This window comes from Cavia porcellus, unplaced genomic scaffold, assembly GCF_034190915.1.
Source record: "Cavia porcellus strain 051 isolate PalLab524CR breed Dunkin Hartley unplaced genomic scaffold, mCavPor4.1 scaffold_10, whole genome shotgun sequence".
In the NCBI taxonomy this organism is placed as follows: domain Eukaryota; kingdom Metazoa; phylum Chordata; class Mammalia; order Rodentia; family Caviidae; genus Cavia; species Cavia porcellus.
This window is the reverse complement of record NW_026947493.1, coordinates 35,029,380-35,053,562: the sequence shown is the minus strand read 5'-3', so window position 1 is coordinate 35,053,562 and position 24,183 is coordinate 35,029,380. Positions and strand designations below refer to the sequence as shown.

Sequence of the window (24,183 nt, the reverse complement as noted above, 5' to 3'; positions counted from 1 at the left end):
TAGCATTTTGAATGGTACAGCGCATTATCTGTAGCCAGCCTATTGTGCAAGAGCACATGTGGACTTGTTGCTCCTATCTAACTTCTCACCCATTCATCTTTCCCGCTCCTCACTACACCTCCTATTCCTGGCCTCTGCTAACTACTGTTCCACTCTCAACTGCCATGACATCGACTTCCTTCCATTCCACACGTGTGAGATCACGCGCTCCTCGGCTTTCTGTGTCTGGCTTCTTATACTTAACATAGTGATCTTGCGGTCATCCATCCCGTCATAAATGGCAGGATTCCATTCTGTTTTTATGGCTAAATTCTACCCCCTGGTGTGATTGTGCCATATTTTCTTTGTCCGTTCATCAGCTGACTGACACAGGTAATTTCCATTTCTTGGTTATTGGGAATAGAGCAGTAATAACCATGGGAGTGAAGATACCACTTCAATACATTATTTCATTACATTTAGATCTATACTCAGGAGTCAGACTGCTAGCATTCAGTAGATCTATGTTTTGTTTTGTTTTGTTTTGTTTCTTTTTTTTTAGGAATTTCCATACTGTTTTCCCTACTGGCTGTACTAATATATGTTCCCAGAGTGTGCAGAGGACTCTCTTTGCTCCGTATTCTCACCAGCATTGTTATCTTTTGTCTATCTGTAAGTAGCCATTCTGACTAGAATGGGGAGATGTTCAGTATGGTTTTGATATACATTTCCCTGATGAATGTGATGATGAGGTTTTTGAGTGTTCTTTTGAGAAATGTTTGTGTAGCTCTATTGCCCATTTTAAAAACTGTTATTTGTATTACAGCCAAGGTTCTATCCCCTGTCTTGGCCTGCCTTTAGGTCCTGTTGACTTGTTCAACTGAATATTTGATAATTTGATCTACTCTGAATCCCTGGTTATCGCTCCTGACTTCTTTGTAGAGAGCCAGATTTATCATACAAAGTTATGAAAAGTTTCTAGGAGTTTGGTTCAGGACCCTTCACTTCCTCCAAGAATGAAGCTGTGAAATAAACTGAAATAAACAGAAATAAACTGATTTTTGACACAGTGACAACAGTGGTACTTAAACAAATTATAGGATGTGATTACAGTGTTTGCTGTGATAACACCATTAAAATCCTTTTGTGATGTATAACACATTCAAAATGCAAATTCCAGGATATTTAAAAGCCCATCAAATAGAATTGTTATGACTTGAGATTTAAACTCAGGAATGTTGCGGTTTCTTTTACAAGTGTGATGAGCTGAGTTTTCCTTCTGTCATTTAATACAGCACAGAGAATTTTCCATGTAGGAGACACATATTGCAAAATTTAAAGTTTCCTATCTTGGGTTTGCCAAGACTATAAGGAACATAATTCAGGACAAGCCAGCCTGCCATGCCTCCATCTCTCAAAGCAGCCACTGGGGGAGTTTTCTGACTTCAGTGGAAGCGATGTAACACAGGCTTACAGAAATGGAACAACACTGGAAACCTCCAGTCAGGCCTTCTCAAGACTTTTGCATCTCGGAAAGCAGCCCGTGGTGGCCTTGCTCCCACCTGTCTGCATGCAACATTAAGTCTGAGAGCACAGTCCCACATCCGCACAGATAATATGGAATTGAGTTCTGTCTGGTCCACTGATATCCCATCTCTGTAGGTAAATTCTTCAACCTCCCCAGCCTCAGCTTGGTCCTCTGGAATACAGAGTTAATGCAACCACCTGAGAAAGAAGCAAATGCACCTGGCTCAGAGCTGGGGGTACCTTCAGTGGTCTTCTGATGGCAGATCTTCCCAAGTACCCCTAATGCTACTGCTCACAGGAGACCTGCCAGTTGCGTTTGTGGGCAGAAAGTTTCTGGGGAGCACCATCAATGTACATGGCTCAGCCTTCCTGGCTCATAGCTGCCAGCCACAGCTCAAGAGCAGAAGCACAGCAGATTCTGGGATTGGAGTTACTTCTAGTTGTTTGCAGATTCTATAGCCATAAAGATTTTTGAGACAGCCAGATGTGGTAGTGGATGACTGTACTCCTAGCACTGTGGGAAGCTGAGAAGGGAGAACTGAAAGTTTAAGCTCAGGATAGGCCCATGACTTAGCAACACAGTAAGACCCTGCTTCAAAACAAACAAACAACAACAAAAAAGACTGTGAATGTAACTCAGTGAAAATGTCCTGGGTTCACCCAGTACCAGTATTGAGAGAAAAAGAGAGCAAGAGAAAGAAGGGGAAGGAAGAGAATAGGGGCAGTCTGAGACTCTGGATGTTTCTTTTGAAGAGTGTCAGAATCTGGCCTTTCATTAGAAAGGCAGAATTCATTCTGCAAAATTTGTGTATGGAACTATAAGTAATAATATTATTCTGAATTGTTAAATAATAATGATTAGCATTTGCTATGCTCTTGGCATGTATTATCTCTTATAAATCTTCACAATTCAATGGAATCACCGTCATTATATTCTAACTTGATGAAATAGAAGCCTTGAGAGAAGGTAACAGCACACATATTGATATGTAGTTTACTATAGAATGCTTTCCTACTGATGGTGTCATATGTGAAAGCCAATGTTAGCATGAAGAGGTGTTTAATCTCAGAAGTGGTCAATTGCCCTATTCAGGAATATGCATTCTAACTAGTATTTAAGCAAAAAGTTACATGTGCTATGGCTGCTGATTTCTGATCAGCATCAGGGGGGTACTATCAATGACTGTAATGGAAATGAATTTTCACTGGTGAAACTGGAAGTGTTCATTTTGGATTGGTTCAATGTATTGCAAAGACCTTGCTTGCCTTTTTCAGCGAGAACCCACAAAAGTGCTTTAGGAGCTTTATCTATGGGAATAGTGCCCAAAACTTGGTTTTTAAATAACCTGGGTAATAACCTTTCAGTCACTTGAGTTCAGACAGAAGGTGAAAAGATTCTTATGACTAATGCATATGCTCTCAGGCAAGGCACCATCAGAACCCCAAAAGGAAGTGAATTAGGCTCTGTTTGAACTTTCAGAACAAGTTGTTTTTGTGTTTATGAACAAATGTTTGCATGTGTGACAGAACTGGCATGAGACTTGTCTCCAAGGTGGCCTATTAAAAAGATTGTGAGGGTGGGACCGACAGCTTCTTTGCTAAATGTTGGAGGATATGAATAATTATCCAAAATAACTGGACAATTACAAATTACCCAGTTGGCTTCCATGATTAATTGCAGGAACTTAAAATGAAACTTCCTAAAAACGAAAAACAAGACAACCCAGCATTAAGGGACTAACACTTAGCTTAACCAGTGCCTGATGGAGGATTTAGATCATCACACATCTGGTTTCACAAGTGTCCCTAAGAAACAATTATGGCTAAAGAGAAGGACTTACTGTTTGTTGACCCATCACAAATAGAGAAGGACAGTTGAGCTCCGTAAGTAGGCTGTGAAGTCCATATATTCTGAGGGCTTCTAATCTAACCCTGTGTTGGACTGTCATTGCCAGAGAAATGGGAAATGGATAAATTCAATCTAAGATTCCATGAAGTGTGGGGAAATCACTAGACCTTACAAAAATGTATGGCTCTGCCAATGTAGCAAGGGCTGCTGTGAGTGTGCAGATTGCGGCCACCGCCCAGCCCAGGCTGATGCATTTCTGCATTCCTAGCCACCAATTTTCTTTTCCAAGTTTGTTCTTGTTTGTATTCAGTTGGACTTGGTTGAAAAATCTGTTCTTAATAATATTAGTAGTTAAAATTAAGATTATTTTAACCTTTGAATAACTTGTGTTTAACAAAACCACAATACTTTCTAAGTAAAAACCTACATATTTCAAACAGTCTTCTCATTTTTAAAGAAAAGTTTTTGAACCCAATATAGTTTTTTTTATATGAATTGTCATGCAGTGATCAATATTTCTTGAGAATGCTATGCTTTTACATAACAGAAAACTAAATAAGAAGCAGATTACCAAGTGCTATGAGGGTAAACAGCTGCCAAAAATCTATGATTTTACCCCTACCTCCTCCCATTCCCTTAGTATTCTGTTACAAAAGTCAAAACACTAATTCATTAAGGATTTCTTAGCATCTTCTTAGGAAACACGCTACTATTCTATCATGATATCAGACTTTCTGGGAATTTTCCTTTCCAGGCTGACCCAGAGTAATTACTTTGGCTTGAATATGGACAGTAATTAAAACCAGAGAGCACTTATATTTTGTTGGGGGACTGCGTGCTAATGCTGAAGAAGCTGCATGGACCTAAATATTTTTCTGGGCCTCTCCCAATATCAAATTTCTCTGGAGTCCACCTAAATTATGATGATGCACTACCAAAAAAAATCACATTCCACAATTCATCCATAACCATATCTTTAGCAAGAAAACCACTGTTAGGAACTTTTCCATCAGACCCAAGTAATACAGTATAAACAATACGCCTTAAGCAATCAACTCCTCTCCCAACCTATTGGATTTAACACTATGCCTAGGAAGAGAGCATTGCAGAAATCTGGCTCACTCCAGAAATCTCTCTGTTCTCCTTCTAAAGTCAGAGACTGTTATTCAGAACATAAAGCTGACATTCGTACAAGCCAGTTATGACCATTCAGCTAGGACTTCCAATGGAAAGATCAATATGACATATGTATGGGGACAATATTGTGTCTGGGGGACAATAATGTGAACACTATTTTTGGTTCCACAATATGATACCCAATATTCTTCATTGCTTCTCCAATTCTTGGGGTCTCACTGGATGAATATAGGAAAACGGTGAAGTGGGAGAAAGAACCGAGTGAGTAATAAACAGAGACAGGTGGTAGGACTAAGAATAAATTGCTTTGTCTGTCTGAGTTAATACTGAGTGCCAACCATGTGCCAGGTTTTACTGGATTATAGGCATACAATGCAGACTTTGCCTATTCTTTACATTATTGTTGGTGAGACATATATGGAATAATTTTTTAAAAGGAGACAAATCAAGCTACCCAATTAACATAATTACAAGTGATAGAAATTTCCATGAAGGAAATTTGGGGTGGAAAGTCAATGGGTTCCTGAAGGGTAACATTTTAGCGGAAAGCTGGAGCACGATTAAGAGCCTCTCCTCCACAGAGGAGCAGAGCAAGAGGGGAGTCTTTCCAACTGAGAAAGAAAAACCTGTGCAAAAGTCCCGAAGGTGGACAGGGTTTGGGGTGCTCAAACAACTAAAAGACTGCTGATGTTCTGTGACAGTGACCAACTGGTCAATTTGAAGGGGCTCTGTTGACCATGATAAGAGTCTTGGAAGTAAGATACAAAAAGCACATGAAGCCAGGAAATGAAAAATCAGTGTAAGGAATTATATTCAAGGCTTTCCTGAATGCCCATTATATACCTACCAACTAGAAATGATTGATGTGAAAACTCTTTTAAAAATATTTCTTCTATTTCAACAGTGGGAAAATATGATAAATTTTATTTTAACAATGATATACACATATGATATCAAATCATCCTTGCCATCCAGAATGTACTATTCTAGTTCCTCAAAGATTAGACACATTAATTCAAACCATTTGTATGTACATTACCAATGCTTAACTGAGTTAGAGGTGTTGGGCACCTGAGAGAGAAGCCTAGTAACATGGAGACAATGAATCGTCCTACCAGGTATGTAACAGAGATGGCCTTGAGGAAGCATGCAATGTGTGAATGAATGCTGGAGATGAGGCCATTGATCTCTAACAGCTACAAACCTTTGGATAACTTGTGTTATTTCCTCTAACCTTAAGATCTCTACTCTAGGAGGTGCATATATCCAAGTGTGTATAATTACGTCCAGACATTGCACGAAGGCCAACAATATCCCTCTCCTTAAGGAGTTCATAGTCTAGGGGGGTAAAAATGACTGAAGATATCTTGATAGAGTACAACAAGTCTAGGATGAGTCCATATTTTTAGTAAGCACATTCTGAGGGCTTCAATGCAGCCTGGTGTCTTTCAAAGATGAGATATCTCAGAGGAGATGATAATGATACTGAGAACAAAGAGAAGCATTCAGATGTGGTAAAAGGCTAGATCAAAAATAGCATGGAGTTGGTTCTCAAGACTTGACTGGCAACACTACTTAGAGAATGGAGAAAGGCTGTATAGGAAGCAGCAAACTGGAGATAGGTAATAAAGGGCTTCAGTGGCTTAGGATTTAGGATCACCAAAAGGATTTTGAACCAGGGGTAAGCCTACCATACTTTTAAATATTCTCCAATTTATTAGCTGACAGTAAAAACAAAATAAAACAAACAAAAAAAATCCTCAAATACTTGTGAAGTTATTTCAGAGTAGGTCTTCAAATGTTTTTCAGAGGTAGACATTTAAAAAATCATCTACCTTGCTCTTGTAATGAATTTGCCATTGTAAGGTACAAGGGACAGTACGGCTTACTGGTCACTTCCCTTGGAAGACTATGAGAGAACTGACCAAAGGTATGTTTGAAACCTGTATTTTTTCAAAGGAAGGATATTTCAGGCAGAAATAAACACTGCTGTAACAGTGGGGTAATTAAGAGAGAGAAAGATTGTAGGGTGAGCATTCTACACTTGCTTCATCTTGGACCACCTTTCATTTCATCACTTTGAAAGAGAAATAATTTACCCCCCTGGACCATAAACTCCTTAAGGAGAGGGATATTGTCTGACTTCATGCAATGTCTGGACATGTCTATACACACTTGTATGTATGCACCTCCCAGAGTGAATCTTAAGGTTAGAGAATGCTTAAGAATTATCCCAACACCCAGAAAAAATGTTGATGTTTCAGGTCCTGTGATTAAATATAATAGAAACCAATGTGAAAACATATGCCTGTTGCTGAATAAACTATTGTCTGTACTTTGCCTTTCTTTGCTCTGAGCAAGAGAGAATTCCCCCTGAGGACCTGGCATTGAGTGTTGTGTGGGTTTGGCCATCTAACAGAAGTCCATATTACCAGAAGAATAAGGTTGGAAGGAGCCCTGACTGCCACATCACCTTCTAGTCCTTATGAAAAGCCAGGAGAGCAGAAAGCAAAAGGATGACTCTCTACCATTTGCAAATAGGAACAGTTTAAGAGCAAAAACAGGTGGAATATTTTTGTTTATATCTTTGAACCATAGCCTCACTGACAATGTTTTTGTGTTTGGAACATCAAACCTCATGGAATAATAGCAAATACTTAAATGTTTCTCATGGAGAAAAATTCTATCTACCCCAAGAGAAGAGAAACTGGCAGCTGATATCAAACCACAGAATGATTCTCTGGGATTATTTTAATTGTTCTTCATGCTGGTATTAAGAGGAATGTGTTCATTTTAGTCTAAACCATGTCGAAGCGTGAGAATCAGCTCTGAGAATCTAAATTGCCCAAATATCTGGGTCATGAAAGGGGAAAACATGGTACATATTTGCTTGTGGTAGCCAAGATACTTCCCCCAACACTCAGAAGGCACAAGAAAGAGAAGTTCCACCACCATGCAGCAGAGCTGGGGTAAGAAGGAATGACAGGGTCAAGCACATAGAAGACAGAAGGAGATTGGGGGCGTACTTACTGGGGAAGGAGGGCAGTTGGGGGCTTTAAGCCTGTGGCTCACTGAACAGGCAAAAGAACATTCCTGAGGACCAGCATTAGACTCTAGTTGGGCAGCAATGTGCAGAAGCCTAGATGGAAAGAGAGTTCTAGAAGTGCCAGCCTCCTCAGAATCCAGACCTCTAATACTTCCTCCTTATTATAGAATCTGTTATCCACAGTGCTGTCAGTCGATTCCTGAGCCACAGCTTATGTGTAAGTAGACTTCTGACCTCAGTGGAAGCATGGACAGGAGCGATTTACATAATTGTCTCAGAAACGTCAATGCAGAAACACAAACACTGAGTTCATCTCTATAGGGTTTGAATTGGGACATCCTTTAAAGCCAAGATTTCAAGGATCTTATGTTTTACCAATGGCTGAGGATGGGGAGAAGAGCACTGGTCTGTAAAGACTGTGGAAACAACAGCAAAGGCTTGAGAAAAAGCACAAAGGCTATGTTTGGAGGGAAAGAAGAAAGAGAAGGGCTATTTGCTTTTGATTGTTTCCTGCCCTATGATAGTATTTGTCCTGCTGAGGTTGCTGCTGGATCTATCCAAGAAATGACACAGTACTGTGAGTAAACTTGTGGTTATCTGAAGTAATTAATGAAGAAAAGTAAGGCAAATATAAAATATTAACATTATCAGGGTTATAATCCTCCCAGTTTGGTTTTCTAATACATTCACAGATAAAACCTCTGATCTTTGCAGTCATCTTTCCCAGTGAGATCCAATCCAGTATCTTGATATAAACACTAGCGTAGAGCACATAATGCACAGCAGACTCTTTCATTGCCATTATCAGAGGTTGATACATAATTATTTAGAGTACATTCAGGATCTGCAATGCCAGGAAGGAGGAAGAAAGTGCTTAAGAGCTTCCCTAAGCCCTTGGGAGGTACTCAAGCAACTGAGGCTCTATTCCTCACTTCCCAGTGTCTCCCAGAGCAGTGCTGCTTCTATGCATTTATGCACCAAAGATTCATGAACATTTCTGACAAGATAAAGAACTTATTGCTTATATGTATGGCACCATAATGAACCACAGTGATCATTATACATGATTTGAGGCATGGACTGGTTTTGGCTTTTACAAACAAGTTCTGTGTAAAACTCAAATACTTTTCAGTCCTCCCAGCATAGTTTTCCTGTGGATTGATTTCCCACTTCGTGAGATTCAGAAATAGCTCCATTTCACTTCTCAGTGTGGGTGTGAATCAACAGGCCTATCCATCAAGGGCTTGACACGGGAGCTGGACGAGAAAGGGCTCTGAATACTATGAAGGAACGTGGATGGTGGAGACCACCACTGCCACCATCCAGAGAGAGCATGCCTGGAAACAAAGCCGACAGGAGTCAAGCAACAAGTCAAAAGGACAGGAAACTGATCCCTGAATCTAGTAACGCCTCAGGACAGACCTGTATTGGCATCCTGTTTCTAAGAGTCAATCCATTTCGCTTTAGACTTTTGCTACTTTGAGTTGGTCGTTGTCATTTGTAAACAAAGAGTGCTTAACGATCCACAATACATGATTACACAGACTTAATGGTCTTGCTTATTTCTATGTGGCAGAGGATATAGGCTGGTTTCTATTAGAGACAGGGACAAACCATTGGATCACAAGAAGAGAAACAGTAATAAGTACCTGAAATCTTAAAATCTCTTTCATATTTAGTCCTATGTATACCACTGATTTTTAGTTTTATAACAACAACTCCAAGAAGAAAAAAAAAAAAGTGGAACTATGAAGAAAAAACCCAAAGTATTTGATAGAGAAATCCAGAATTAATGGAAAAAGAGAATACATGAATGAATGTAAGTAGTACCCTAAATCAGGAATACATGCATATTTTTAACATCAGTATCTCTGGGAAAAAATAATTATAGCAGTAATCTGTTTCAATGGAAATAAAGTACTGTAATATTTATAGTCTGTGCCAGAGTTATAATGACTGCAGGGCCAGGAGTGAAGTGTCACAGCATGCTCCACATGTTTTTAACACGGTTTCTAAAGGCTCTGGAGGCTATTAAATTTAATGAACCCATCTGCTATGAAATAGAGGTCCCAATGTAACCAGTTTCCTCTATGCCATGTAATGCAGATGGCAATCTCTGTTCCACAGCCCAGCAGGATGTTATGTTTCTTCTTACACGTATCTTTTTGTTTTGATGATTGGGACCTCTTTGATCTGCAGCAGTGTCTTGGGAAAATATTGTAAATTCGCTTTCCAAGACCCAACAACTCCTTTAAGATGGCTTCAACCCCTAGAGTAATCGCTTCTAGGCAGTAAGAAGCCATAGCTTAAAGCAGTCACCCAAATGACTCTTAAGTGGCCTGGGTGGCATTCCTAGATGGGAAACCAAGACGTGTGATTTATCAAATGCAAAGCATTTTTCTCCATGTTGGACTGGGGGTGGGGAGGTGAGGAGAAGGAATAACAGTCTAATTTGCAAATGAAACTAAATTGGTTTGAAAGTGCCTACAAAGCCTACTGAACTGCATTAGCAGTAAATAGGAGGGGCAGGAGGGCTTGGTAATGAATCCTCATTATTTTAAATGGTCCTATTCCCACTGTTTCTAGAAGATTTCTTTGCTTCCCTTCCGTGTGTCACTGTGGCCTGTGCCAACTCCCCTGGAGAGGTTCATCAGGGATGCTGATCCTGCCTTGGTGTGACACTGCTTCTACCCTGCATGGCAAATTGGATAGCATCCCCAGGCTGATTAAGACCCAACTACAACACACAAGTCATTTGATTACAAAATGGAACAAATCTCATTGTGAATGACTTTTGCTCTGCACCTAAGAGATAATGACTGGACCTGACTTGTATTTAGATGAAAAGCCTATAAATTTCAGAATTCTGGTGTTTGCTATTTTGTCAGTTAATACATGCGATCTTATTAGATTAAACATAATTAATGTTGTTAACATTAATTCATTTATTTGGTATTCACCAGAAATGCAAATTGAAATAGAATGGCCTATTTCAGAACAGAAACAGAATAATTAATCAGACTAGCAGCAACAGGCCAGGAGGCTGGGTCCTGAAAGGAAGTCCTGTCAGTCTGATTCTAGAATCAGCTTGGTCAAATGTAAGCTTTGTCTCTCAAATGCAAGAATCCACACTCAGCTTCTGTTCATTGTTCAGCTTTTATCCTGAACTTGTTCAGACCAAGAATGGTATGTGTCAGTGTATATGTAATAAAGGGAAAAGCTTAATAAGTACAGGTTGTTTTAAGCTACTTATTTAAGTCATAAATCAATTATCTAATTATATTTGTTGCTGCTGGGTTTTCAGCCATAATAACTGATGAGTCAAACATGCAGGAATTCACTCGGCTTTAACTACCCAGATAATCAAGAAGAAAGAGACTTTAAGATCTCATGAAGCAAACTTAGGGGACCAAGTGTCCAAATTTGCTAATCAACAAATGCCTAGTTGCTTTGACTTTGTAGAAATAACATAAATTAGCAGGGTTACAGTCTGCTTATGAAAGCGCCAAGGTCACTTTCCTACTGCTATATGTCAAAGAAAATCAGTCTTCTGGAAAGAGCACAGGTGAGCAGAAATGTATGAGAAGGAAGGACTATAGCTACTATAAAACTTGCTCTGGATAGTGTTGCAGGCAAGGGTTGGCTGAATTTTCCTCTGATATTATCTTTGCTTCTCCGTAATGTTACATGAGCCATATGTAGGACTCTCAAATGGTTCCCAACAAGTAAATTCTCATGGAAACCCCTCCTTTTTCAGTGTGAGTATGAAGGGTTGTCACTCATGTGATTGACTAACCCATCAACTGACTTTCAGTTACAGGAGAAATCAACGTGGGCCGCTAAATCTCATGACCAAAGCCTTTAAGAAAAGGTGAACCATCCAAGGGAGGCACACTGTACGGTCTGGAAGCAAACAGACAGCATCCTGTGACTGCAAACAAGGCCATAAGGGAAAATACAGCAACCTCTAAGAGCATCTCCAGTGAGCAAGAAAATAGCATCGGGTCCTACAAGTGCAAGGAGCTTCATTCTGCCAAGAAAGCAGAATAAGCTTGGAGGAGAACCCCGGCCTGTGGATGACATTTTCAGGCCAGCCAACATTTAACTCCAGCCTTGTGAATCCCTGAGCTTGGGATCTAGCTGCCTGTGCTGACCTTCTTCACCTCTGGGAGCCTCCGCACAATTCTTCATGCTGTTTTATGCTGCTAACTATGTGCTGATTTCTTCCTTGGTAATGGAGAGCTGATGCAGCTGTCTGAGAGATGTAGCCACATCACAGAAGGGTGTCAATGGCTCTAACTGAAAAGCATGGGTCACCCCCACATCAAGAAGTGACCCTCCTCTCTGGGTCTGGGAAGACTGGGAGGGACTGATGCATCTCTGAGGATTCCTTTTTGCAGAGTTTTGGCTCATGAAAGTATGTGTTTGGTGTACTCATTGTCCCTCATAGCTGCCAAGAGACAGAAAGATAGTATACAGACAGCAAGCTCAGCTTTACCAGATCAATCTAAGAGGCTGTCAGCAAATCATGGTAAAGAGGAAGGAGAAAAGAGGGAAAGAGAGAAAGAGAAAGGATGAAGGAAAGAAAGAAGGAAGGGAGGAATAAAGGAAGTAAATATCAGTTTTAAGCACCGATTTCCTCTGAATGCAGGGAAGACTTTTTCTCTTCTCTTTTTTATGACTCCTTTGCCTATAGTAATGTTTAGCAACTTTCTTTAGAGTTCTGGAAAGTCTGTCATTCACTTTTCCTCAGAATCAATCATTTTCTCTTTTACTCACTATTCATTAGTTAAAATAGTACTTAACTAACTTACTCAGTAATGATCTAGCCACAACTGGCATCAGGTTTGGAGTAAAGATAATTGCCTTCTAGCAACCCTGCATCTCAAGCCCAGGAACAGACAGTGGCTGTATGTAGCAGCATGGACTTTCAGACCAAACAATCAGTGTTCTGTGGACACACCGCCCAGGACACAAAGTCACACAGTAGCAGGCAATCAGAAAGACTGTACTATATTGCCCTTTTCTTGAACAATTCAACAAGTGTCCTCGCAGTAAATCTGGGTGGTAATAGGCGTGGCTGAGGTGGCACAATCCCAGGTTTTCCTAGGGATCTTGACCCAAGGCACTGCCTCCTAGACTTGGGTGCCCAGCCCATAATACATAAATAAAGCATACTGAATTCCAAAACTTTAAAGTATGTCTAGACTAACAGCGCTTCCAAGGTCTTCATTACATTTAATTACCAAGTTCTAATACCAAAAGCTACAAGCCATGTTGTAGTTAATGTGTGAGTCACAGCAAAGAAAGGACATTTTATAAACTTCCATGGCCCAGGAGATGAATTCAAACTGAGTTTCCTGAAGCTGGGAAATGAGGATAGGTAGCATTTACTGTATTCCTGCCATATATAGACTTTCAGTTCTTGGCGTCAACCTGAAAGTCAGATTTTATCCTTCATTTTATAACCCTGAAAATAACACAAATACTAAGAAATTTGCTTAAGGATGGCATAGGCAGTATGGAATAGATGTGAACCTAGGGAATTATTTTAACTCTGAATTAAGTGCTCTTAACTCGTAATCTAAGATAGATTATGAACACATGTAAATATTGTTTTTAAAAGATATTTTGAGCTACCAACCTCACCTGACCATCAGGTTATTAAAATGGAATTTTAATTTTCCATTGATTTTAATTTTCCATTGATTATGAGTCCCAGTGCCAAATGCTTCAGTCTCCTTCTTTACTGCAAGCTGGGCCACACTAGGGCAGTGCTGGTGGGGACTGTCCTGCATGGATGATGAGCTCACCACAGTTCACCTCTCCTTTTACCTTCTGGATAGTTACAGTCAGTGGGCTCATCCTGGAACTTAGGCTCAGCAGATGTGTTTGCAAGGTGAATCCCATCTTGACCCTGTCAGGATGACACAAATTTTGTCCTTGTTCTGCAGAATCCAGACCCAGACAAGGAGCTTGAAGAGACCGTGGCTTCTTCGTCATTGGTAGTGGCTTTCTGTATACCCACGGGGCTGGCAAAGAGGAAAAGGACTGCCCCACCTCTGCACAGGTCCATCAGGCTTCCCAAAAGCACTGAGATGAGAAAGACCCTCAGAAAATTCTACCCCAGGATCTGGCAGGCTGATTTGCAATAAGAAATTCTTGAAAGGAGTGACTGTGTTGAGTTACCATTTGGGGGTTTGCCAGATTCTGGGGCTTGTCTTTATCATATATACTCCAAAGCACTCTTGAAGAGGTGGAATATATGAGCTCCGAAACCTTGGCACACCAGTTTTACTCCATAGTGAACAACTTAACGCATTATTTAAAAGTAAGTTAAATTTATTATGGCACAGAATCTAAATTCCATGGAAAGGTTTAACTAATCATGAGACTTTCAAGGCATTTCTTGTAGAATTGTGGGTCCAGACAGGTCCCAAACCATCTGCCCTACCACTGCTATCAAGGACTAGTTAGTTGCAAAGCTTAAGCAGCGATGGGTATCCCTCTCTACTAATTTCCCTCATATATAAAACCTACACATGCTTGTAATTAGGCCAACACAATCACTGATTTTAAATGATTAAAATTATCTCAAGCAAGACACTAAATTCACACAAAGACTTATCCTCTTCATAAATGTATGTTCACTATGAGCTTCAGGTTACACCTCCCCAGCTAAATACTGCATATGTGTGCTGCATCTTCTTCTCAGGCACACAGAGTCCATCTGCTTCCCACTGGTGGTGCTAATTTTGATGATCTGCCAAAACTGTGGCTAGGATTCCACCACTCTATGGCATGCTAGGCAGTATAAACACAATCCTACTGGTTAGATGCTATTATTCCTTTTCATAACTAATCAAAACTGTCTGGAAAGTACCTTGAAATACATTAGTTATCATCACCCTTCCCCTGTACCTAAAGTCCTTTGATAATCTCCAAACTAGTTTTTGATAACATGGTATGAAATGGAGATATTCCCATTCTATCACTTCCTCCAAACCGAGCCATCAACACCGTGTGAAACATTATCCTCCTCCCTACCCACTTAAGCCTCCATTTAGTTCATCAATTTCAGATTTCTTTACCTACTTAGTATTAAGAATCTGTTTCAAGAGATTACAATCCATTACTGTTATTCTTTGAGGGTCAAATCATCTCAGATTTGATTAGTGCAAGGTCCTGTGTCCTTCTGACATGACCACATTTTGTACTTCCTAATTTCTGTCACAAAATATTTCAGTCTATTCTTAGGGTTGGGGTGTTTTAATCTTACCTACCCTCACCAGACATTAGTAATTACTCCAAATAATTCTCATGTGGAAAACCTGGAATTGACTCACACTTGGGTGCCTTTGCTTCTAGCATTTTTTCAACAGACACAGTTGAGATTTCATTCTGGTACCATTCAACCCCGTCTAATCTCACATGTATCTGCTTTGTCTTGATCCACATCCACATTTCATCTATTTCAATATACTCACGGAATAGATTGAGAATCACTATACCCACATTACTAGAAATGGCACCAAAAGGAATTCAAATTTATTTGCACTTATTTTCCTCCAGAGAGTGAAAGGTACTATCAGTTTTAGGTTCAAATTTTAATACTGAACAAAAAATTAACTCAAAAAGTTAACCTGGATAGTTCTGTTGCTCAGCTGAAGTATGTCTAGGTTTATTCACTCGAGTATGCACTTACTTTTAGTTTGTCCTCCATTTTTTTTTTTTTTTTTTTGAGACAGGGTCTCACTATGCAGTTCAGGCTGTCCTTGAACTCACTTGCAGTGATGCTCCTCCCTCAGCCTCCCAAATGTTGGAATTACAGGCGTGTGCCACCACGCTCAGCTGAACTCCATTCTTACTGACATGATTTTAAGTCTGAGTATACCAAACATATACTTTCATGAGCCAAAACTCTGCAAAAAGGAATCCTCAGAGATGCATCAGTCCCTCCCAATCCCTTCTCTTCTGTACTCCTTCCTGCCTCTTACATATAATCAGTTCTACTGTTTTCTGATTTATGTTTCTATCTATGAAAAGAACCAGATACATGTATGTCTTCTTATTTAAAATTCCTTCTCTTATGAAAGGTAGGCTGCTATTCTTACTGTTATATTTTGCTCAATTCACTTAGCAATAGAACCTGGAAATCATTTCAGGTCAATCAATAGAAATCACCCTCATGTTGATTTTTTTTTTTAACAATAACACTAATAGGTGTTTATTCCATTGTTTATCCCATTAATGTCTTATTTTTGAACTTTTAGATGACTTCCAATAATTTGAAATTACAAGCATTCTGCATTGAAAAAATGTGCTTATGTATTTTTATGTCACTGGAGATTCACCTCCACAGTTAATTCAAAGTAGAACTGCTGGGACAAAGGATAAACACAAATCTCCTCATAGAGACCAACCCATTCTGTGTTTCCACACCAATCAGTGGACACCTCCCTCACCCACAGCCTCGCCAACATAGTGAATGGCTAACCGTTTAATTTCTTATGGGTGAGAAATAGTGTAATTTACATTTTTCTTATTATGAATGAGATTATATATTTTTCATATGTAATTCACATATATTTTTCATTTCAGGAATCAAATTTAGGACCCTACACTTGCCAGGCAGGCACTTGCACCACACTGAGCTATCTCTCTGGCTCATTTTTTCATATATAAAAGTAATTTGTATTACATAAATTTTATTTTCATATTTTTGTTCATTTTTTCCTACAGTTATTTTCTCTTCATTAAAAAATCTTACATATATTAGGATTATCAACACTTTTTATCTGCTATGTGTTAGAAGTATTTTCTCCTTTTGACTTACAAAGGTTATTTTCAGGGTTGATTTGTCTTATTTTTAAATAATCAAAGTTAACCTTTCTTTTTCTTGTGTTAGCCTTTTTTGGAAACCAGATCACAGTGAAATTCACCAAGATTTCTCCTACTTTCATGGTTTCATTTTTTATGGTTTAGACCTCTGGATTTCCTGATTTCCCTTCCAGTTACTCTGTGAATATTAGAACTCATTTTGTTTTTCTGTAGTTTTCATAAAGACATATATTACAAAGCCCATCCCAGTTCCACTGGCCTGAAATACTTCTTGTATCACACAGTAAATACTTGCACATAGTGGGATTGCTTCTCTCTTTAATCTCCTATTGTACTGATCTGTCTGAGTGCCCAGGTTCTAGTATCATAATGTGATTTTACAGATTCTGTTGTTATATTTTTATATTTTTGAAACAAATAAAATGGCACAAAGTGGCTATTTGGTATTTGTACACAGACTACTCAGTGATTCAGCTGCAGAAGTAGTGGCTAGCCATCCATCTCTTCCCTCCTGGGCTTTTAGCCTTATTGTTCTCATGTATGAAGAGATGGAATCATCTCTCATATTGCAATTTTTGTTAGTACTCATATAATTGAACCAGCTTACCTATTTTTATTTCTGTGATTCAAAAATCAAACTGGGATCAGAATGTCAAACTGGTAAAAGCTCAAGGTCTCCACAGCAATAAGTGGTTTTTCAGCTCCATGTCTACTGGTATTCAGGAGATGGTTCCAGGGGTGGGGGATCTCTTCTTGGCCAGAAGACACATTCATATCTGTATGGTTCCCCTATCTACTCTAAGGCTGAGGAGAGGCAAGCTGTGGAGGCTTGGCTTAGGTCACGATGTTCCCAAACATGGGTCCCCACATATTCTTCCTGCCTTGCATGTGTCTGAAGCTTCCTGAAATACAGCAGGAACCAGAGAGCCTAGGTAGAAAAATATAGCCCACAACAAGAGCACTCCAGAGGACAGCTGTGTTTGCGTTACAGGTGTAACCAGATTAATATGACGTTAATTTCAACAAAAACAAAGGCAGAGCAGTCTTGTAAAATACCCACCATCAATAAATGAGAAATGCTGCTCTCATCAGACACGTTATCACTGTGAAAAATTGGACTGACATCACACAAGACGCACGATCATGGAGCGAGCCACTGCCAGTACTTTATGATCGGCTAAGTACCTCCTCTTTGGCCATTGTGACATCCCAATCTCCTGCCTGGAATTTGTCTTTCAAATGAGCCCAGGTCCAGAATTTACATAACAGAGTTCTTGCAACCGACATGTAAGCATGTTTTCACTTGTAAGCTTCGGTCAAGACCCTATCATTGGAAGCAAATGTAATTGCAGCCCCTATGGTGGCTCAGACTTATTAGAACTGAGGTAAAGATTCATCACTGGGACTTGGCCTCACATCTGATGAGGGCTGAATTCGAGAACATGTTTAAACTGCTGCTTCCTTGAGAGGATCTGTGCACAGGTGGAAAGGGGAAAAAGGAACTGGGCAGGATGGAAGCCAGAAGGGCATTCTTTATGCTGACCAGACACTTTTCAGAAGTATGTGGTACATTCCAAGATATTTTCAGCAACCTTGCTTGCCAATGCAACCAACACTGATATGTACACAACCCAGAAAATGTCACTGAGCCCCATAATTAAAGAAGAATGATACAAACGCTTTTCTTTGGAACTAACAGGAAAACCATCTTAGTGCAAGATGAGGGTAAATCCCAGCCTCTTCCCCAGGGCCCTGTGGACTCACAGTGCTGTCAATGTAAGCTTCGGTCCAGACCACATCATGCTCCTGGTCGATGACCTTGGGCCGGCTAAGCACATGTAGGTATTCCATGACGTTCTCCTGCACATCCGCCAAGGTAGAGATTTGTGTGAAAAATCCTGCCAAATAACAATGGAAAACCACGATCAGTACCACCCAGCGGAGTCTGAAATGGGGAGCATACATTGGCCATGCCTTCTTGCCCTCTTGCTAATTTCTTTCTTCAGTGTTGGAGCTTATCTCTACCACTACTCACTTCATGGATAGCATGTTAGAAAATACAGTCACGTCAAAGGAATAAAATTGAAATCAATTGTAAGCCTTCCGCCCAGCGTCTATCTCTATGAACCCACAGGGTTTCCTCCCAGTATTTATTTTCACAGCACAAATAGAAGTCTTCTCCACATTCCATTTTGTAATCTTTTTTTCCACATTAGTGAGTCTATTTCCAAGAAGAAAACTATAAACCACCAAAATCAAAGACTGTTTCATCATTGTAATTTTAACAATTGAGTTTCAATTCATTTTGAATGTATATTAAATGCCACAAAATTTGCTAGACACTTGATAAGCTCCATCTCATTTGCTCTTGATAACATGGTGAAGTGGAAATGACTATGTCCATGATAAAAATAAGTGGATGGGTGTTTTGTTCATGCTCTCATGAGCAACAAATAGCAAATACATAAAGTGAACACAGGACTCTGAGTCTCTGCATCTGTACCTATTATTTCTACGAAAATTTTTCCTTTGTGTGTTCCAGGCTAAAATTCCTCATATCCTAATGTGACTGCCAGATCTGTTTTTTGGTGCAAGGTAGACAAGGTTTCTAAGTAACACACAAAAATGCTGTGGATAAGAATCTCAGTTTCGTCTTGAGTTCCAGGGCACTTTGTTTCCTTTCAACCTCTTTATCTTGGGCTCTGGGCTTTGCTGTGAGTCAGAAAACATCAGAAGGGAAAGTGGGGACTGAGCACAGACCTGCTGCCCTAAGGGAAAGACCCTCAATCAAGCATTTGTGGCAAGTTTTCTTGCTTCCTGGCATTAAGGAGCAAGGAGCAATGAGATGATCGAAGTCCTCCCTTCTGACACCTGTCAGAGAGGAGTGGTCACAAAACAGCATAACCAACATTAAGCAAATACACAGGAGACAAACCAAATCAAACTTGGCTGCCCTGACCAAGGTCAGTATGGTCGAAATCTAAGGGAAGAGGACCCGTTACAGAGAAGAAGTGGGATGGAGGAGTTTAACGAAGACCTGTGATGAGGGAGAACCAGGCCTACTAGAGATAGAAAATTGCCCAGAATGGGCAGAGGTAAGAAACTGGACAGAAGGTAGAAACAGGGGGCTCTAAAATGAGCAGGGAACTGCAATATCAGTTCCTAGAAAAAAGCTGAGAACTTTATCCTAAAGGTAGTGTGGCCATAGAAGTTTACAGAGGGACACTAGATGGACACAGACTCATGTTTCCTCCGCTTGCTGTTAAGTGAGAACTGTAAGCTCGTGCTCACTGCTACTTACCAAATAAATCAGAGAGTCTGTGCGTGCCTCTGAGGCCATATCTTGCTACAGCAGTTATAGGATCTCTTCATGCCTAAAATATGGCTGAGGGTAAAGAAACACCAGCCTTTTCATTGTCCAAGAAGGTCAGGACCCTCCCAGAGATTTCCAAACAAAGGCCAGCTGCTTTGAATTTGATGTGCCAACCCAGACAGGTTGTGACCATGTGGCTTCTGGGTCCCTGATGACAGCTCTGCACAGAGCTAATTAGCATGTATTATCACTTCTGCATGCTCCACCCTCCTGCCAGGGCCACACTTTTCTCCATCCAGGGGAAAAAAGGCCCCACAGGAAGAGTGTGAGAGCCTGGCCTAGCTTGAGAACCAGGAGTAGGGCCTGAAAGCACTTCTCTTGGGGATCTGACCCCACAGTTAGGGAGACACATTTAGCACACTGCTCCCACAGTGCTCCAAGCTGGTTTTCCTACAGCCATAGTGCAAAAGATGGTTTTAAGGAGCTTGTTGGAGGAAAGGGGACATGCTACAGCTACAGGTACCATCTCTCCATGCCTGGTGCCTGCAATCGGTGTTTGAATGGGAAAGAAAATACTTCTTTCTTTAGTAGGCAACATCTTGGAGTTCCATGTGATGAGTATTGACAGAGGGCAAGCTAAGAGGGTGCCACCATGATGGTAAGAGAAGGAAATAGAGTGACACTAGCTGAGGATAACATTTGCCTTGTGGGGTCACTGCCAAGGGCACGGTGAAGCCAGCATTTCTCAGAAGTTTCTCTTGACTCTATTTTCACATCAAATCCTTGACACTAACAGAAAAACGTTCTGATTGAGATTTTTCAAAACAAACCTAAGAGAAGAAAGAGGAGGAATATAAGAAGGAAGATGGACAAGATAGGTCGTTAGCACAGAAAGGGAGTAGAGAGGAAAGCAATCACACACTTGGAAAGGAATTGAGGTGCGTAATTATCTTTACTAGGCCTTGTTTTGTCAAATTTCTGGAAAGTCACCAAAGCTGAATCCCCAGATCTAGCTGTACACCTGACACCTCCACAGGGATTACCAACAGGAACCTCCAACTAAGGTCCTCCAGAGCCAGCTCTCTGGAGGAACTCTCTCCAGTTCCTCCTACAGCTCATCTTTCGTGTCTCAAGAGCTGCGCTCTGTCCAGTTAGCTAAAAGTATAATTATCCTCAGTACCTATCATTCCCTCCAACTCACCACCATGTTTCCCTGGTCTTGTCTCTAAACCATGTTTAGAACTTACTCCTTTCTTTCCACTGCTTATCCAACTCCCAGGATCTATCAGTCATCAGGAGCAGAGCAACAGCCTCCCCTGGGCTCCTGCTCCTTGTCTAGGCTTCTCACATTAGAGAGGAGCATCTCCCAATATGTACAGATCATCCTTTCTGCCTCAAGTCCTAAAGTAGCTTCTATCAAGAATCTGAATAAAATCCAGATGTCTTACTCTGACCCTGGAGATCTCTGACTAGCCTGTGGGTTCGTCCTCCACACTCTGTGTCTGCTTGATGGCCTTACTGATCTTTTCTCTTGTGTTAAGCTCATATTGCAGCACAGGTCTTTGTTCCTCTCCTAGGAATAGCCTTTATCTGCTTTTTTTCAAGGATTATTCCTCTTTATAACTGGGGGTTCAGTTCAGAAAAGCCCACCCTAAAAATTTGTTCAGAACACTCCCTCTCTCCTCACTCTGCTTTGGATTCTTCAGAACATCTGAAATCACCTCTTCATGCAAGACTGTGCAGCTGGGAAACACTGAGGGTGAGAACAGGTAATACACCAATGTCCTCTAAGGTTCACCAGGAATTAGTAACAAAGGACTACTCCAAACTCTGGGCACAGTTCCAGTTTATCCTTCAATATGGAGAGCAGGGATGCAAATGTTTAAAAGGTAAATAAAATCCCTGAAATTATGAAAATAATACCGAGACTGTATGGTGCAAAGCTCACTCAAATTTGATCCTGATCCATTAAAATGTAAAACCTTTGAGAAAAAGTCTTTCATTTTTCAATATTTGCATGTAAGTTTTAGTTAACTAATGATGGATAGGAGGAAAGAGCTAAGGATTAGAATCTTGGGCTGTAACCACAGACACGTTCCTTGCTTTCCCTCTGTATTCTTTGAGCTGGCCACTTTCCCTCCCTTTCCCCCTTTTCCCCATTAAACTGTAGCTCTATAATGTTTATTCTCTTCTTGAATGTGCCTTTTCGGACTTCATATATCATGTAAGGAAATAGAATCAGCAATCATCTTATAATTACCAAGAAATAATTAATGCTGAAATTAGCCACCTATTACAGATGGCCTGGTCATTTTTCTATGTAACATCAATTTATTTACCTTATTCCCTCACAGAGTTCCTTCTGTGAACTCTGGGTTACAACCACTCAGTATGATAAACCATATGTAGCCAATTTTACCACCCTGACTTCAGGATTTCTTAAGAGCTCCTTGTCTAAAAAGTTGCTTTGCCATGTTGCTCCATTGACACCTCATTCCACACTGAATCTTGCAATGCCACCAGCTCTGAAGGTGCCCAGCATTTGTGCTCAGTAAATAGAACCTGCTTTTTACCTCAGAGAGTGAGGTCCTTTTTCCAACTTTTAGCATGATAATTGAAGTTCCCTTTGAATCTTTCCAAAGGCTTTTTTTTTGTCTCACAAGTGAGGCAGGCTGAGAACCAGAGGGGACAGATCTCAGGTTCCTCAGGAACTTAAGGAGAGAGTGAGACCCACAGTGGCAGGAAGACCTTGATGCAACTGTGCCAGTTTGTCTCATCTTCTTATTCTGTCTCATCTTCTTCCTCCTCATCAGCATCTCTCTCTCTCTCTCTCTCATACATACATTTAAACAGTATTGGTTTTTTTTGTAGAGAGATGTACAATTTTTTAGCAGTTTCTGCCTTCGTCTGTTTTTTACCTTCACACAAAGAACAAGCAAGAGGCCCACTGAACCCTGAAGCAAAGACCCTGGAATTGGAAGGACAGACCAGGCAAACAATGACAAGGAGGGCAGAGAGCCCTTAGCCTCAGAGGGATGAGGGACAGGAGTTCTGGAGGAAGCTGTGAAAACTGACGAGAGTCTCAGATCTACTATAAGCCCTTTCCTTTGTAGCTATTACTATTACATTTCAGTTTCTAATTCCATGTTAGAAATAAAGTAAGAAAACTAAACCAATCAAAAGGTACACACTGGGGCTGGTAATGTTGGCTTGCTCTGGTAGCTCTGTGGCCATGTCCCCACTACAGCCCACTGTGGTCCACCTGGTCTCATCTCCTCTTAGGGCCTTAATGTCCCCAAGTGTCAAGTGTCTGGAAGCAAGACTTTGCTGAGCAATGCAAGCTGAGGTAGTGAAAATTCCAGAACTCGCCAGCTGGGGATAAAACCTAGCTCCAGTTTTTATAAACTATGGCACATCCAAGTCCTTTCTTGCTCTCTAGTTTTACTTTCCTAGATTATTGGAGACCTTAAAGTCTTCCATGAACCATAACTCTTTCCTTGCAAAGACAGGCAGCTTCCCATCCTGTAAGGAGTTCAGGCTGAGGCTCCAGTTCACCAGGGCCAGGTTTTTCCTCCTACCACTTTCTGATTGGTAACTTAGATCTAGGTGACAGATTTGGCAACCTCAGTTTTCTTCTCTGTAATAAAGAACGCACACAAATAACTAGCAAAGGCATCTTAATAGCTGCTATCTGTGACTTCCTCTATCTATGTGAAATAGTAAAATGTTTTAGCTGCCACTTTTTTTTCTGCTATCACTTGGTGGCCTCAAAACTCAGAGACTGTCTTTTGAGGGACATAACACTTATTCCAGTGAGATTAAGAACCTTCTATTAGAAAACGGGTGGGGGCCTGGACTTCCAAGGTGGCCTTATGCTACCAGTTCTCTCTCAAATAAAGCAAGAATGACCTTTAACCCATAAAAAAGGGTTAAGCTAAGCAGACAATCAAGAGAACACACGCTGCATTTTGACTGGACCTAACGATGACAGATGGTTGGGAACACAAATACAGAGCACCTTCATTTGTGCAGCTGGAAAAGACTCTGCTAACCATGATTTCTGAAGGGAAATCAGTCAATACTTACTTCACATGCTCCACACTGAACATAAGAGAAGGCCATCACCACTTTACAGAGTGTCTAGGACAGTTGGCCTTTCTTTTCTGTCTTCCCAGTCCACTTTTTTATAAAATGGTGTGAATGCAGCTCTTTGAAAATTCACAAGCCATTCCAGTGGCAGGGGTTGTTTTAATGTATTTAAAACAGCATTCTGATTTGCCTCATTAGAGCTGGTTCTCTCAAGAAAGAACCTATTTATGCATAAAATGATACAAACCAATGAGCATCCGGCCACTCTGGACTTCTCTAGTCGAGTGAAGAAGGCAGAGAATACCTGCAAGTGTAAGAGGTCGCCCAAACACCCGCTTCCAGGGGACAGTGTCTGAGGTCCACTGGCTAAGAACTGTTTCCATGGTGATCAGACCCCCAGGA

At 40.6% G+C, this 24,183-nt stretch overlaps 1 protein-coding gene across 6 annotated transcripts in view; it reads right to left on the bottom strand.

Annotated features, from left to right (window-relative positions):
- Cacna2d3 (calcium voltage-gated channel auxiliary subunit alpha2delta 3) overlaps positions 1-24,183 on the bottom strand; it is an 839,385-nt gene that overhangs the window by 274,476 nt on the left and 540,726 nt on the right. For all 6 annotated transcript variants that reach the window (XR_010050128.1, XM_063257292.1, XM_063257291.1 and 3 more), the window contains one exon: positions 18,144-18,277. Coding sequence is in view for 5 of the 6 variants with exons in the window: in XM_063257292.1 (XP_063113362.1) it covers positions 18,144-18,277 (134 nt within the window). In the remaining variant the exon portion in view is untranslated. The remainder of the gene's footprint in view (positions 1-18,143; positions 18,278-24,183) is intronic.